Here is a 16988-nt window from a genome sequence, read left to right as displayed (position 1 = left end):
ACATACAGAACTGCAGCAAAAGCATACTTCAAATCATTGCTTGCTTGCTTGCTGCTTTTGTTGTTTAACTGGTAGGGCCTGTCACTTGGGACTGGTTTATTCTTGGCACATATCTAGTTAATGATTTTTCCATTAACTATTTTGAAAACAAAGTGAAAACACTCAAAATTGAAAACACTCAAAATTAGAGAAGGACTCTGCACTGCTTGGAAGGGTTTGACTGAAACGTTATAAACCACGTTGGGACTGTCTTAAGAAAGATGTAAAGATGTAGGTAAGAGTCTAGATGGAGTAAGGAAAATGATACAAGACTAAAAAGCCTGTGAGAAAAGGCTGATAAAACTTGTGTATTCTTGGGAGAAACTCTAAAGAGTCTTCCAAAGCAGATGGAAGATTTTTTTTCTTCTTTATACACACAGTCAAGAAAAAGGTGCATGTATTCTCAGTAAAGAAGAACTAGGCTTTGTTTCAGTTAAAATTGTGGCTCAAAAACTATTGACTGAAAGAGGCTTTGTAGTATATGAGGAATCCCCGCACGTGACGGTCTGTTTGCACACACTGGACTGATTTCCACAGCCCCTTCCTGTTTCAGCGCAAGTCAGATCAACTCAAACAAATGATTCCTTGAGACCTTTCTGATTCACACTTGTTTCTAACTGAGGAGCCTAAATAGGCTATGGAAATATGTTGGGCTACATCTTGGCATTGTGTAACGCTGTGTATCAGGAGGATTAAAGCTTTTCTTCCCACACAGCAGTGACTGTGTGGTGTTGTATCATGTGAAGGGTATCTAAAAAGGAGAGGACGTGCACAGACTCTGCCTTTCCTCAAACCTGCTGCCCTCCAAGCAAGCAATGAAGGGGAGAAGGGGGAAGAACTCCCTTTATTTTTTATTTTTCCCCAAGATCCTGCCAGGAAGAGGAGGGAAGCAGAAGGGAATAGAGCAGCAGTGGTCGCCAGGGCTTCCTGCAGAGAACAGGCATGGCCCTGGCTGCACTCAGCGCAGCTCCGGACTGTAAAACCCAGGCTGCAAATCTTCGGCCAACAGTAGGAGCAGATAAACACCCATTTCACTATCTCTAGCGCAGCAAGCGAAGATAAACGGAGCCGCTCGCACGCAGGTATTTGTTTGACCGCCCCAAGCTTTATGGAGACGCTATTAGCGGGGTTAGAGTTTATCTGCCAGTCCAAACAAGCAGCCTCTGCTCGGGTGGGAAATAGAAAGTGCTTGCGTCCGAGGGCCCTGCCCCGGCAGGGACGGAAACCGGCCCGTGCCGGCCGCGCCCCCTCCGCCCCTCACGAGGCGCCGCCACCGTCATGGCGGCGCCCGCCCCACCTCCGCCTCACGCCCCCAGCCCAACCGGCACAACGGACGCCAAAGAGGGGGCGGGGCCTCACCTCAGGAGGGGGCGGGGCCTCGAGCCTTCAGCCAATGAGGAGCGAGATCGGCGGGCGGGGAGGCGGGGGCGGTGCGCGCGAGGCCATAAAGCGGGCGGCGGGGGCGGGCGGCGGGAGCGGCGGGTGCGGGCGCTGCCGGCCGGCGGTGCCGCCATGGCGGGGGCGCTGGGCCGCAAGGCCGCGGAGTACCTGCGCAGCAAGGAGTTCCGCGACTACCTGATGAGGTGGGAGCGGGCAGGGGACCGCCGGCACCGCGCTGTGGGCCGGCGGGAGGCGGTGGGCCCAACTGGACGGGGATGGCGGGGTAGCCCGGGGGGGGGGGGTGTCGTGTGACGGGCCGCTGCCCGCGGGGTAAACCCGCAGGGTAAAAGCTCGGAGCTTGTGGGGTGGTGGGGGGTGAATAGCGCCGGGGTGGCCCGCCTGGGAGAGGGGAGGGGCGGCCCTGAGGCGAGGTGAAGGTCAGAGCGGGCTGCTGCGTGTGTGCCTGCCTTCTGAGGGCCTGGGTAAGCTTCATAACATTAGCGTTTAGTCAGGTGTTCAAGAGCTCGTGTGGATTCATGGTAAAACAAAAGCCTGCACCCTAAGTAAAGAAACAAACCAATGCTGGCAGGGGTGATTGCTTCCTAGTGCCACCAAGGTTAACAGCTGGAGGTATCTCTTTCATTACCAAAGGCTTAAAGGCAGTGGGAAAAAATGAGCTGTATTTTGTTCTAGTCCTGAAATAAGCTAAGGCTGTATTGCAAAAAAGCATTCCTTGGAGTTCTTGCTTTGTGCGATGGGTTCTACCTGGTGTACAAAGATACATGCTTGATTTGTACTTTGGTTACTCAGTATGTCATGAAGGGCCTAAGTCAGTTACGCCATCCACTGCAGCCTTTCAGCATTGTTTCCTTGCTTTCTAGGAGCCAAGTGTGAGTTCTTGATTGTGCCCTTTGCTGAGGCTAAAATTTAGGTAGCTGTCAACAAAGGACTGTAGTCTCTGCTGTAACAGAAATGCAATGTGTATATTTAGGAGCTGTGTATATTTAGGAGCTGTGTCTCTTTGCATTCCTTCCTGAAAGCCCTTGCTTCACCAGCCTGCAGCACTCTTTCTGTCCCGAAGAAAATTCTCTTCTTGTCTCTCTCAGAGCAAGGGTTTCCTCAAAGCTACCAGACTATGATATATGTTCTAGAAAACAGCATCTAATCGCTACAGTAAAGCAAGGCTTTGAAATGTGTAACACACTTGTTGGAAGAGATGACTGGAGTTACTGCTTGCAACACCTGTGCTGTGCTCAACTGCTTGACCCTAGATAGAATAACTGCAGTTACCCAAAGCAGTGGAATTCAGTGTGGCAGTGCTTGGTGTGACACTTATGGCTTGTGGCAGTCAACTCTTACAGACATCTATCAGGATAAGCGGCTTCAGTTTCAGCTTTGTCACTGGAAATCATGAAAGCCAGTGTAATGAAGGCGTGCTGCTTTTCTCAGGTGGTTACATCTGGCACCAGTGTTGTGTTATGTCATCAGCTGCCTTCTGGATCTTGCTCAAGGAAACAAGATAAATTGCTTTTAAAGCTGTCGTTAATTATTAAGTGCTCTGCCAGTTTCAATTCTGACTTCTCTGAAGTGGTGTTTAATAGGGATTTGAATGACTGTAAATCATCTAACTATAGTATGCCTAACTGCCTTTATGCTTTTAAAGTAAACATGGTAAGAATGTAAGCTGTAGGTACAGCTTCTCTTGCTGCTTCTTGTAAAATGCAGCAGCAATGTTAACTTCAGACTAACTGATTAGCATATGAAGGCCTGATAGCGCTCTATACTATGAACTTGAAGTTGCATTTTTCTGAAGATCCTAAAAAAAGGTCAGCTATCACTAAAGCTGTATAATCGAAGCTGCTAATAGTAGGCAACTGAGTCCTCTGTTTCCTATCCTAATGGTTTACGGTGATGTCTTCTAGAAAATGTTCAGTAAAACAGCTTTCTTCCCTCTCTGAAGTAAAAGGACCTACAGGCCACTATGGGCAAGCTCTGGGATCTTCTCATGGCAGAAGCCTAAATTGCATTAGCAACAATGAATCCCAAGGAATCCTAAAGTTTTCTACTGAAAGAAAAGCAAGCATGGAGGCTACATCTTTTGGGGCACCTCTGAAATGTCTTCCTGATAACTCAGCAATAATATAAATAGAGTGACTGAACATAGATGGCTTTGAAATAGAGAGATGGTTCATTCTTTGTGAAGCATGAGCCCTTATGTTGACTTAAACAAAGTCTTAGACAACTCCTAAACTATATTTCAGTTAACATTAGTAGTATAACTTGAATTAGATGATCTTCAGTTCTTCTCACTAGTAAACTTTTAAACATAAGGATGCTATCTTAAAAAAAAAAAAAAAAACCCTACAGTTTTGTTCTAGAAATTGAAGGGCACAGGGCTTGCTCTCATGGTTTTGTGTGCTCTGAGAACTGAACGATCTGCCTCTCTTGCAGAGGAGTAGTACCCTTTCTGCCTGGGGGGTGGCAGCATCTGCAGAATTGTCTCTTGCCTATTAATGTGACAGTATGAGGAAGATGTGCACAAATTTGTGGAAAATACATCTTCCACAATGTAACTGTTTTGGTATGGCCTATAGTAGCAATATCAAGTATTGACCAGATGTTGGTTCCTCCAGTGATGTCTGGATGCTTGCACAGGAAGTGTAGTTGCTCAGTGAGTAAATCCAACAGTGGTGTTCCTAGAACTGTGGACAAAATGTACCCTTTGTGAGGGGATTGAATGTAGTTCTTGGAAACTGCTAATTTGGAATGGCATCTCTGCAGGAACAGATGCCTGTGCTGTGGTATCCTGGTTTCAGATGCAACAAATGCAGTGTATTACCTGCAGAGCTTTGGGGGTGGATGTCTGCTTCTGAAGAGCTAAATGACCTTGATCTGCCCTGCTCAGGGACTACAGTAACTGTTGTGGTTTCACGTGAGCAAGGGGATGGTTTCAAGACCTTAGCCAGAGTTGGCCACCCTGCTAGCAGCCAGCTGTGTGATTCTATTTTAGGCTCCCATTTACATGAAAACAGCTTCCCCTTGAAAAATGGAGGGTGCCTTCTGTTGGCACAGAAGCACTGTGCTAAGAGCTGCATTTGAACTTGTTTGGCTCAGGTTTTGTGAAAAAGGTGAAAAGTGCACTTGTCCTCTGAAAACCTCAATTATTGTTGAAGATCAGTTAATACAGAAACAAAAGAACCAGTGGTTAGAGTAGTCAAGGACAAACCACAAAACCTCTTGAATCAGACGCTGCTTGTAACAAAGATGCACTGAAGTGCACAGCCAGCTCGACTCCTGGAGTAGACCTGACTGTTCGCTTACTCTGGGCATTTGGTAAGTGAACACTGAAGCCAGTGCGATGGAAGTGCCCATTAGCAAGTGTTCTGCTATTCCTGCAGAAGGACAGGAGCAGTAATCAGTCAGCAGTGGGATTTCTATTAATAGCCTGTTTCTGTTGTCATAATTCAGAGCTGAACCCTATCAGGATAGAAGGAAGAAAATGCTTAAAAGTTCCAAAGCATTTTGAAAGATATAGTAGCAAGCAATCTTAAGTATTAACTGTAGTCTAGCACTTATGCATAGATTACTAAGTTATTACCTAAATTATCTAGTAACTATATGATCACTTACACACCAGTTATGGAGTTCATTTAAGTAGCATGTTAGGTCATGGAAAATGTCCTATAACTCAATCCAGCCACAGTTGGCCTGAACTTAGTGACTTAGTAAGATGTCTGGCAGTGTTTTGTTTGACCTACTTAAATGTAGGTATACAAAGAATTCAAAGCAGCTTCTTCAAAAACCTTCACAGAGAAACTGTTGTTATTCAGCTTTGTCCTAGGCAAATAAGCAAGACTTTAGCATTTGGCATGTTTTGAAACTAGCTTAGGGTGGGAACTTGGATGCTTTGAGGTCTACAGGGCAGGAAAGTCTTCCACAGACCATAATGAGGATTGTCTCACTAGGAAAAGATACTTGAGCAGCAAACACTTGTCACAGTAACAGTTCTTGAAGGAAATGGACTTTTCAGTACAGTTACATTAATGTAGGTTAATGCCAGAGAAATATGCTGTCTTCTCTTTATTTGTGGTAAACTTCTTTCTGTGTGGATTATGAAGGAAACTAATATTTCTTTTTGTCTTCCATGTGCTCTTTGAATGACAAACAACGATGGCCCACTTGAACAGCACGGTAAGGAAGGGGAGGGGACTTGTGTTCTCATTTCCTGCCTGGCTCCAGTAACTTGTAATTCTTTTTCCTCCCAGCACTGTAGTAAACTTGTCTGCATCTGAAAAGCATACTGCTGACCTCCAGGAGTGATGTACTAGTGATACTTATTTGCAAGTCTGAGGTTAATGTGACCAACCATTAGCTCTTTCAGGCTGTCTCCTAAAGTAATCACTAGAAAATCAGACTTTTTTTTTCTATATCCTTTGCTAAAGAGATCAAATCAATCCAGAGCAACTCTTTTATATAGCAACAATACTGGCAATACAGTGGTAACCTAACTGAATTACCTTGCTTGATTTTATTTTTAACTAGCTTTACTCAAGATAATAAATGGTACCACATAACTCTACCTGCAGACTTTTTCTTTAACTCTTCGGTTTGCTCCTGAAACTGGGAGTTGATATTTTAGGCCTGTTAGGCTGTGAATCATACTGTTATGGTAGACTCTTAATAGCAATAATCACAATTTTACGGAAGGCTTGCTCATTGCTGCAAGCCAGACAAACAGTATAAGTGTAGTTTAATTCTTGTGTATGGGGACTTCAAAGGGCTGCCTGCCTGCAGGTACTTAGAGCTGGATAACTGTCTCCAGGGAAGGGCTTCGTGTCTACTTTCCTAGTTGGCAGAGGAGTGTTACTGTTAGAGCACCAGAAATCAGAACTGCTGGTTCTTCAGTTTGCATTACTGAAGCTTGAGGCAGTCCATAGCATAGTGTGTGCTATTTGTCCGTGCTCTAATAGCAATTAAATTGGGCCAACTTGGCATTTTTACTTAACTTCCAAAATAGACTTATAAACAATTACAGTTTTGACAATGCCAGAAATGTCAGGGTTAAAGCCATGAAGACTTGCTTTCTGAAACTGAAATGGTGTAAATTACTCCTAACATGTCAATAAAGAGTTCAGAGGTGTGTGCTGCCTCACCAGGAACCTTTTTGCAGTCTGCTTTAGCGTGGTGATGCAAACACAAGTTGTCCTAGATTATTTTACTGAGCAAATCATGGTTATGTGATTGGATGACTGTTGCTGGCCTTCTTACTGTCAGTTAAACTATTTAAATAGTTGCATTAAGGCATCTAAATAAACGTCCTGCATGCTGTTGACTTTTTCTGTGAATATTCTCGTTCTGTTGCAACAAATACTTTGTGTGTTATAGGTACGCTTCTTTACACTATCTAAACATAGCTGTAACGTGTAAATACTGTGTAACCATGTAACTATTCCCTGTTATGCCATGTTCTCTCTGCTAGCCTCAAGAGGCTTTACTGCTGCAGGTGTCGCTCTTCCTATCAGTAGAGATATAGTTTAAAAAAAAATCTTACCAAATTCTTACTGTTAGGGAAAGAGACAAAAGATTGGGCATAGTGTGTATCTGCAAAGCTTTTATTGCAAGGTGCGTCTCTGTCATATCTGGCCCAAATCAGTTTTGAACATCCTTAGTTTCCTATGGGAAAAGAAACTGATGGGAGTACTATGTGCATCTTCTGCAGAAAGAAGTCTGCTAAAGCCTTGTTATTCCTCAAAATAGTAGAAATTAAATTGACACAGTCTTTCTCAGTTTGGAGTCATTTAGCCAGTACAATTTGATCTCTTGTCAGTTTTCTAACTGACTTCTGACTTGATTGTTTGTCTTCATGTGAACATACCTGCATGTAACTGTTCTAATCTTAAGCTAGTCACTGACCTTTAGGTTGTCACCAGGTTGTTTCAGTAGTTGCAGATGAAGCTGTAATCTAGCTTAATTTCATGGCCTTGCTCTCTGAAAGAGATGGTGTAAGCAGTTGAAGGTACTTGCTGAGTATTTCTTGATTCTCAGCATAACATGAAAGCAGTTCTTGTTCTTCAGCTATTTCTTGTGTTCTTATGTTTTTGAAGACTCCAACTTGAGAGATGAACGCTAATATTCTGCACAGAAGTGAGCTGTAAAACTGAGATTGCTGTAGGGCTAAACCAATGAGACCGCTTATTGATGTCTGAGGAGAATTACACAGAACTGCATTTCAGCAGTCTTAGAGTAGCTTTTCTCCAGTTTGCAAGAAGATTGGGAGTGGATTTCTTCTGCTTCTTTCATGAAGACTAGATTCTGTTAAAACAAGGGTTCAAAAGCTGTATGTCTTAACTTGAAATCTTACCTTGAACCCCATTGTCCAAAGATTTGTGTGGCTAAGGAGAGCTGTAGGTATGCTGCTGGATGTTTCTGGTTTTGTCCAACTTCATTTTCCTTTTCCCTCCTTTACAGCACTTTTGGGGGCCAGTAGCCAATTGGGGACTTCCTGTTGCTGCTATTAATGACATGAAGAAATCTCCAGAAATCATCAGTGGCCGAATGACATTTGGTAAGTACTGGGAACTTCTTGTCAGTAAGCTGACTACAGAGCACAGATTCCATACTTCAAGCAGCAGCGTATTACTAATTGCTTATGAATTGGTGATTGAAGCAGTTATAACTATTAAGTATCTTGCAATATAGTTTTAAAGGCCACTTCCGGTAGGAAGGTAGATTAAAGCTGTTTTGTGCGTTCTTGGAAAGCTGGTAACAAAGCTTTATGCTTCTGATTGTTCATTGTTTCGGGGTGGGGGGGGACTTCTCTTCAAGTCCATTTTTAGAACTTTTCCAGTAAGAACTGTATTAAAATTATTTTAAAAACACTGTCCTAGAAATTGTCAGGATAAGTGTTGCCATGTCTCATTAGGATTAACAGGACTCCTTTTATTTTCTGGCTGAGATAGCTTAGGTAATAACCTAAAAAGGTTTCAGTTCCCTCATGAGAAACTGAGGGAAAGCAAGCTTGTTTTGTGGAAGGCTGCAGCTCAACAATTTCTATAGCAAAATGAGCGTTGTTGTGCATTTTTCTGCATTGGATCCTTAAAGTGGACAAATTTGTATAAACAACTGGAAAATTCAAATGCCAATAAGAAGCTTTCTGCTGGTGTGAAAATGATTTCTCAACAAAATGCAGGTATTTAAAAATAATCACTGATATCTGTTACTTTGCAGCACTGTGTTGTTACTCCTTGACTTTCATGAGATTTGCCTACAAAGTGCAGCCAAGGAACTGGCTTCTCTTTGCATGCCACTTGACTAATGAAGTTGCACAACTTATTCAAGGAGGACGACTGATCAAATACAGGCAAGTTCAACTTTAAAAATGGGAAGCCACAAACCGTTGGCTCTTGGTGTTCTTTCAGTGACGTGTAACTGAGGTGGCTTCTGGAATTCTTAAGTTTGCAAAAAGTAGTGAAGAACAATGTTGAGATAAGTTGAAATGTGACTTGTTGCCTTGTACCTCCTGTGGAGCTTTGGAAAGGTCCACACAGAAAAGGCTGGACCCTTACGGTCATGGATGTCTTTCAGCAGCTGCTAGCTATTTTTGACTTTGCTTGTGTATTATTTTGATTAATCTACATGTGTCCAGCTCAGTAACTCCTGAAATGGAGGCTTCCATGAAACAAGGGTTTGTATGTCTGAAAGACGAATCAAGAACAAATTAAGCTGACTGGTCTTACCTATATGGGATAGGTCTGATAGGTCTGTGTAACTGGGGTTCAGACTGCATGTCTCACACCTTCAGTTTCTAGCTAGTGGGGCAGCCACTGCCCCCAGGCAATCTGGATGAGTCAGCGTTGTGGCTTTTCTATTCTGCTCCAAGTAATCTATGCAGAGCAATAAGAGGATGAAGCCTCCTGAACTGTAAATTCAAAGAAGACTTGACAAAACTGTAAGTGGACCTGCCTTTGCATAAATAACTGGCCAGGTGTCCTTCAGGTGTGAGCAAAAACCTGGATGCACAGTAGAACTCAAGGAATGAAATCCAGTATTCACTGTTATAAAACGTGTTCTTCTCTTGGCAGGATGGAGAAAAAGAACTAAATATCTCACTTGAAATAAGCCAGGGAATATGCTCATCCTGAATTACAACCAAGGAAGATGTGCCATCTACAGTTGCTGTGACAATTACAATGGGGATAAAACCAAAACACCTGTTGTGAATGACCCCATCAAGGATCCTTCTATTAATTTTTCAGCTTGCCTTTTAAAAAAAAAAAAGTACTACACAGCAATGGGAACCATTGCATTTAATGTGTTGCTGCCGTACAGGTCCTTAACTACCCTTCTAGTAAAGCGTTAGTCACCTAAATAACCAACAATATTTAAAACCAACTTTAAGTCTGCAAAAATAAATGGCCCATGATGGTTTGACAACTTGTTTTCAAATTACTATGAACAGAGGTCAGTACAACAGAACTGTAGGTGGTATTGTTCTATGTAAACATATTCTTAAAAGCCATTTAACTTAGGTGCGTTCATTCCTATTCTCTTTTTTTAAACTTAAGCAATGGCTTGCTAATCTACAAGAACAAATGGGTAGACAGGCAGCCTGGAAGCGACCAGCTTTCCCTCTTCCTTTATTGCATGCCTTGTCTCAGTAGAGACATCAGTAACACAATTTTTAAGTCGCACATTATTTAATGAAGATGTGGAAAAGCAAAAGCATAGCACTGAATGAAGGAAAGAAACAAAGTCTGATACTACTTATCAAGAAGTTCTAAATGGATTTTTTTTCCTATTGTTTGAGTTCTAGATGTATGTAATCCTTGTTCAGGCAAAAACTTAACTTGTTTGGATTCCAAGATCTGAAGGACACAAGGTGCCTTTCAGTAGTTTTTTGATGTCATTGGAAGAGTGATTTTTTCATGCATGACTTGCCTGAATGTTACATTGATGTTAAAGTTATAGATGACAAAGAATGTACATGATAGATTTTATCTTGATGCAGTTTTTGAACAATAAAACATATTCCAAATGGCAATAAACCATCTCAAGATTTTGAAAAGTTCTGTTTATCATACTGTGATGCCAGATCCAAAGTGAAAGTTTAGTATGAAGAGGTATATTACTGTAATGGCATGAAGCAAAAACAGACTGGCGAAATAAATGGTATTATCCTTTTTATGTGATGAGTTCAGGCAAATGTCCTCTGAATCCTAAAACTTAACTTTTTTCCTTTTCTTTTCCAGTGTCTCACTGTTTATGAGTAAAACTGGCCATCAGATCCTAGGCCACTAAGATAGGAGGGAGCTTCAAACAAGGAAGACATGCACACACCTCCCCAAGGAGGAGGGTCAGATTAGGGAGCATTGAAACCAGATGTACATAAGTCCGTGGGGCCTGATGGGTTGCATACATGAGTGCTGAGAGAGCTGGCTGATGTCATTACATGGCCACTTGATTATCTCTGAATCTTCCTGGTGCCTAGAAGAGGTTTCTGGAGACTGAAAGAGAGTGAGTAGAGCTCTTATATTTTAAGGAGGATCTAGGGAACTACAGACTAATTGGCCTTATCTCAGTACTGTGAAGGTGATGGAGAAAGTCGTCCTGGAAACTGATCTTATATATGAAGGATAAGAAGGTGAAGGGTTCTGTAGTTACGGCTTCACAAAGGGGAAATCAAGCTTGAACAACCCAAAAAGCCTTCTGCAGTGATATGATCCAGGCTTATTCCAGGCTTTTCTTGTGCTGTTTCAGATGTGGCTATGGTGCAGGCAAGGCCTTTACATTTGTAGCTTGTAAGGTAGAGACCTTGGAAGAAGGATGAGTTTTGTGGTTTTTGACAAAATGAGTGCACTAATATTAATAAATAAATGGGTGTTAGCCCTTCTGTTTTTTTTTGGGGGGGGTTAGAATGGAATATTGAGATGCATTATGCTGGCTCCACAGTTCCTTTCAGGTAACAGAAGATTTGGGGTGTCAGGACAGAGGCTATTCACAGCAGAATCCACCCCCTCCCAGGCAACACAGGGTCTCAGCAGCAGGTAATGCTGATACTGCTGATGTCCTGATGCACAAGTCTGAACAGCTGGAGCAGCACTTGTGGGCTGCTGAAAGTGCTGGGCTGTGACTGCTGCAACTTGATATTCTCAGGAGGCTTGGGTTAGGAAAGAGCAAGGAGCTTGTAAACTTGGATAATTAACTCTTTTGTGGTTAAACGTGGGTCAGTTCCGCTTACACAAGTGAGATCAAATGCAGAAAGCCTTGGCTGTGTGAGTGTGCTGTAATGACTTCATGAGGGCTGCATTTAAAAGAGTGAAATAGCTTGTTCAACAGGTGTTGATCAGCAAGTGGTAGAAATGCTGAGGCAGATCAATTGTAGGTTGTGTAGAGAAGTAGCCTTTACTGTTTGACCAATTGGTGCAGCTGACAAAAAGCAGATGAGCTCTTCAACATGCATCTCCTTCAGGTGTTAGAAAGCTGTAGGTGGTCTTTTAATGTGTGATCTTTTTCCATAAATCTTGTCAACTATTTCCTTGGTCTTCTGTCACAGCTTGATCTCATAGACCAACAGCCAGTTTGAATTGTGCTCTGAATGCCTGTGTTGTTCCAGGTGTTTGAGGGAGGCATCTGCCTTCCAGCTTTTTCTAATTTATAATCCAGAATCAGTAGTATTCTGGGCAAAGAAAAAACAACCTTCAATTGACTGCGACACTTCGAATGTTCAGCAACCATTTTGATCAGTTCAAATTGCGATGTATCCTAGTCTGATTTTATTTAGGAAGCCTCCTGTGTGTAGTCATCTCGATCCTTCTTGGGACTTGAAGAGACAGGGCCCAGTCTGGGATGGGGGACTCTGCTGGGGTGGGTGTTACATAGCCTGTCAGTCTACCTAGTGCTAAAATAGTTTATATGGGTGGAGTGGCCCATGTCCTTCTTTCAGAGCATTATCAAGCTGTTTACCTGCCATTTCTTTGTTTAAACAATGGTGCTTGGCAGCGTGTATGGGGCAGGAGGGAAGGGTAAGGTATAATGGGTAGAAGGGAGGAATTATTGCAATAAATAACTGTACAGTTAATCTGTCCTGCTCCCCTAGTGCAGAATACTGTGCCACATTGGTATGTGAGCATTTCAAGGATGGTGTTCTGGAGTAACCCAAAATAAACAGAATGTTTTAGAGAGATTCTGGAGGTTTTTACATTATGAAACCTGAATATCTTAATGGAGATAAGGGCTTCCTTTTTTCACTCAGGCAGTGTTGCATAAAAGAATGGGACTATGCCAATTTAGCAGTAATCCAGAGCTAGTGCTCAGTATTTGCATTTGATTTATAGGATTATAGAGCTTGTCTCTACCTGCTATTATTCTGAAATAACTGTTTGGTTTTAATGGTTTTAATTTCACAGCTTGCTTTAATCCAAGTAACTTTTCAACAGTGGGATATGTCCTGCCACTAGAAACCCATGCTGCACTAATCCTTGCGCTTCCCTGAGTCTCCTGCTCCACTGTAGCACAACCAGAAGCCTCGTGGCCTTTCCCATCTCGCTACAGCCTCAGCTGCTGCCTCCTTTCATCTTTTCAGACAGGAGAGAATTTGTCACCTTTCTGAGCAGTGCTGCTAGACTGCTGCTAAGGAATGTGGCACCCTTGGGAATTTGGGTGGGCGGCAGCTTCAGTGAAGTTCTCGGTCTCTGTGCCCCCTCGCCTCCCAGTCTGAGCTTGAGATCTCTTGACCCTCTTTTTCCAAGGGAGGCTGACTAAGAGCTTGCCATGGAATTAAAATAGCTCATGGTCTCTTCTGCAGTTGCAAGATTAAATGTCCTTGCTCTGGAAGCTTGCTGATTTGTGATTCAAATGTGGAGGTCATTTGGTAGCACAGTAATAAATGATCAAAAAAAAGCAATAACCATAATTGTGGGCTTTGAAGAGAAGAAATTACCTGCAAGTTTTCTTTAATGACGGTAATAACAGCTACTTGTAGTGAATTTTGTTCAACCTCCCCCAAATGCTACAAGCTATATAATCATTTCAGCTAATGCTGCTGTATTCAGTACATTCTTTTTTTCCACTTTGCTTCTCTGGCTTCTGTTTGAATAAGTGAGTTCTCCCTACTCGAAAACCAAGCAGAAACTCCCCTTTAGCCAGACTTCTGCTGATACAGCCTGCCAGCTCTCAGAGAAAACAGATTCCTAGTAAAATGTAGTTCTCCATGGCATTGTGGGTTATCTTTTGTTCTCCATACAAAGCACAATGGTGCAATCTGGGCAAGGACAGCACTGTAGAGAACTGGGGGGAAAGGAACAGAGAAAAATCTTAGCAAGGTTACAGGAGAGTTAACTCCTTGGGGCAGAGACAGGTTTTGAAATTGTGTTTAGAAAATGCAATGCTGGATTGCGACAGAGAAGCCTTCCAGCTACTGCAATGCTTTCCCTGAGCTCTCTCCATGAATCCTGATATAAGCTGTTTTATGGTCTCCATAGGGCATCAGATGTGTCTATTTCAGCTGTGGATGTTTCTATTGTAGGCAAGCCTATATTATGCTGACATAGCTTTACATGCCAGTTATAAAAAAAAAAAAGTGAAAGGAGTAAAGAGCAGGAATAAAAAGATAAGAGAATAGTAAGTGATATGTTCACTGGTAGGCTTAGCACAAAATCCTCTATGAATAAAACTGTCTCTTTATGCTAATGTGACAAGCTACCAACAATATAAAGTGATAATATATGAAAGGTTCAAACATACAGTTACTCTTTTAGGTCTTCAGCCTGTGTCTCACAAGACACTTTGGTCCCATCTGCATTTGGGGAATATCAATAACTAGATAATGTGATATATCTGCAGTTCTGCTTCTATAGAATGTATTTCTGCAGTCATCTTAGGCTAAAAAGCTTATTTTGTTAGAGTAAGACATTGCTGCAAGCTTCACTATCTTTGTAAAGTGAAATAAAAGCAGTCTTCTGTCCTAAGTTGAGGCAACTTTATTAAAATTGTGGAGGTCTGCCTCTCTCCATGCAATCCCTTTCTGCTTTTGCTGTCTGTAGCACTGACCCAACAGCAAATGATGCAGAAACACAGGCTGCCTGGAGAGCTCGCCCTGAGTGCCGTCACTGAGGCTGTGCTCCTTCATCATTGCCTGCCCCTTATCACATGGCCTAACCCTGCCCGTGATATTGGTCTCTTCTTATGCTACTTCTTCTCTTTCTCTCTTTGTTCTTACCTTTTCTAACAGCAGATTTCAGGTAACTATGGCAACAAGCCTAAGACTTTTCAGCCTCTTCATTTAGTCTGAAATCTTGGTCATGTCGTTCTCATTAAGTGAAACTATTGCACGGGGATAAGTGGCACGGAGTCAGCCCTTGGTGCAAGTGAAAGCAATGCCAATTACAGCAGCACTTGCAAGCAATTATATGACGGCTCTATTTGGCCATCTGTGGAGAAACGCATGATACAAAGCAAGCCACTTATAATTTTGAAGGAATTTAATAATTTTGAAAGAATTTAACCCCTAACTTATCCAAGGCGGAACCATGCTGTGACTTGCTTTACTGGTGTTGATTTATAGGGTGGTTGAAATAGTTTTATGGCATGCTTGTTGTCCTAGGAGATGTATTAACTGAGGGGATGCCTTCCCAGGGTGGTGGTGAGTGATGTAAATGAGACTAGGAGCATCTCTTGCTTTGAAGAGGACATGAGGTGTTGTGACATTGTCCTGCCAGGAGAGCTTTACAAGATACTAATCTCCTCTAACCTGTCCCCCTGCAGTCTGGCTGGGTCTGAGATTGTGCTTTAAGCACAGAAAGATCTCTAAATTTAAACCTGTAGTAATACCAGGGGGATGGAGAGATTGTCTCAAACATTCCTCTCTTGCACATTCACAAAGACCGTGTCGCCTTGCCCCTGGCATCCCAAGGCAATAAATTACTGTATTTGTTCATGGGGAAGTTTTGTGAAGGGAAGTTTTGTGAAGCAGCAATTGCAAGTTATTTTTGTACACTCTTGATGTTACGGGTCACCTGGGAGCACGGCACGAAACCAGCAATGCGATAACCTTTCCAATACTTTGTGTCTCTTATACTGTATGTTGGTAAACACTAGCATCAGCTCTCAGACGGATTATTGTTAGGAAGAGGTTCAAAGGTCTGGCAGGGTACCCATTGTTGTATCAGTTAACTGAGCCTCTGTGATACCTGACCTGAGTGCGCGATGCCCCAGAAAGAGCTGAGCTCACAAGGCTGCTCGTTGTGTCCTTGTGTTTGCTGCGTTAGCCACGATGTACCGGTGAAGGAGTTGCCTTGCCCTGCAAAGCTTTCCGGTAGCACACGAGAACCACAAACACAAAGCTATGGTGCCAAGCACTTTGGGAAGCAGCTGTTATTTCTGCAGTTGCTTTGTAGACCTCAGCTCCTTGCATCAGAGACCTGTGGATGAGATCAACGTCTGACACTAAAGCGGTGGCTGCATCTGAAAAGGTTTGGGTCACAGCAGAGACAATTACCATGGAGCTGTACGAAGCCGCTGTGTGTGCTCTGCTACTGTGACTCTGGGTGATGCGTGAAACAGCAGGTTTCCTGAACTGAGGCATAAGGAAGGGGATGCATTTTCCAGCCTTTGCTTGTTTGATGCTTGTTTTTGGATCACCATTATTTGTCACTGCCAGCCATGCTGGTTTGTTGGAGGAGGTTCTTAACAGCGTTTTCAGGAGCAAGGGATCATTTCAAAGGACACAAGGAGTGTTTGTCCTCGCTGGTACGCTCCCCTCCTTTCAGTGCGTTTCAGAAGCTGCTGCCTTGTTTGACGTGAGATGTTTGCACCAAGGAGCAGGATTCAGGTGGGTTCTCATCAAGTACTACTGGCAAGCCCCAAGAAAAGAAGTTGAGCTTTCCACAAAAGCAGAATAAGTTTTTGATCCTACTGCCCCATCAGCCAAAATTTATTAGCACAAATATTAAACAACATGGGCCATTCTGGGTTGCCTGTTTTTCGTGGCAAGGTGACGACCATCTTACGGTGTTTCATGATAATGCAGAGAATTAAGAAATTCTGTCAAGCAGAGAAACTAGGAAAAATAAAGTTGGGGTATCTTTTGCTAACCTTCTGCTCAAGAAAATAGCTTAGAATCAAAACAAACCCAAAAACTCACACTTTGTCAGGAGTGAAACCTGTGGCCCAGGCAGTGGCCAACTGGGAGGGCACAGTGGTGGGATGCAAGAGGCCCCTGCACTGCTTGGGGCTTCGGCAGCCCTGATTTGCACTGCACTTCTCCGCTTTGCAGTGGCACAGAGACTGTGTGCATGTTCACACAGAAACAAAAGCACACCTTCAGCCTGCTCTCTGCCCAGTGCTTACATGCCCATAGTCCCTGCTTTCTTTTTTGCTCTCAAATATGCTTTGAAATTAAGACACATTTGTAAGTAATAAATCATTGACAATGCTTTGATGCCATCAGCTCTGTGGACCAGTTCAGGGCATTTTGGACCTAATCTCCTCCCAATGCTTGAAATTAACAGACCTGTCATGCTCACTACACACAATGTTTTTGTAAAAGTAATGAGAAATTGTAGCTAAAAGTC

The 16988-nt window shown here is 42.9% G+C and overlaps 1 protein-coding gene across 1 annotated transcript; it reads left to right on the top strand.

The window, feature by feature from the left end:
- The first annotated feature begins 1495 nt into the window (after nucleotides 1–1495).
- Nucleotides 1496–10459, top strand: MPC1 (mitochondrial pyruvate carrier 1). Its single transcript, XM_040554037.1, has 5 exons — nucleotides 1496–1622; nucleotides 5607–5610; nucleotides 7888–7984; nucleotides 8647–8779; nucleotides 9501–10459. Exons 1-5 carry the CDS (start codon nucleotides 1552–1554, stop codon nucleotides 9517–9519), a joined length of 324 nt encoding a protein of 107 aa, XP_040409971.1. The 5' UTR covers nucleotides 1496–1551; the 3' UTR covers nucleotides 9520–10459.
- The last annotated feature ends 6529 nt before the right edge of the window (nucleotides 10460–16988 follow it).

Source organism: Cygnus olor, chromosome 3 (assembly GCF_009769625.2).
Source record: "Cygnus olor isolate bCygOlo1 chromosome 3, bCygOlo1.pri.v2, whole genome shotgun sequence".
NCBI classification, from domain to species: Eukaryota; Metazoa; Chordata; class Aves; order Anseriformes; family Anatidae; genus Cygnus; species Cygnus olor.
This window is presented reverse-complemented; position numbering and strand designations above follow the sequence as displayed.

Coding starts and splice junctions, on each gene's coding strand:
- MPC1 (XM_040554037.1), top strand. CDS start 1,552: ATGGCGGGGGCGCTGGGCCGCAAGGCCGCGGAGTACCTGCGCAGCAAG. Junction 7,985..8,646: donor CAGTGGCCGAATGACATTTG/GTAAGTACTGGG, acceptor GTTACTTTGCAG/CACTGTGTTGTTACTCCTTG.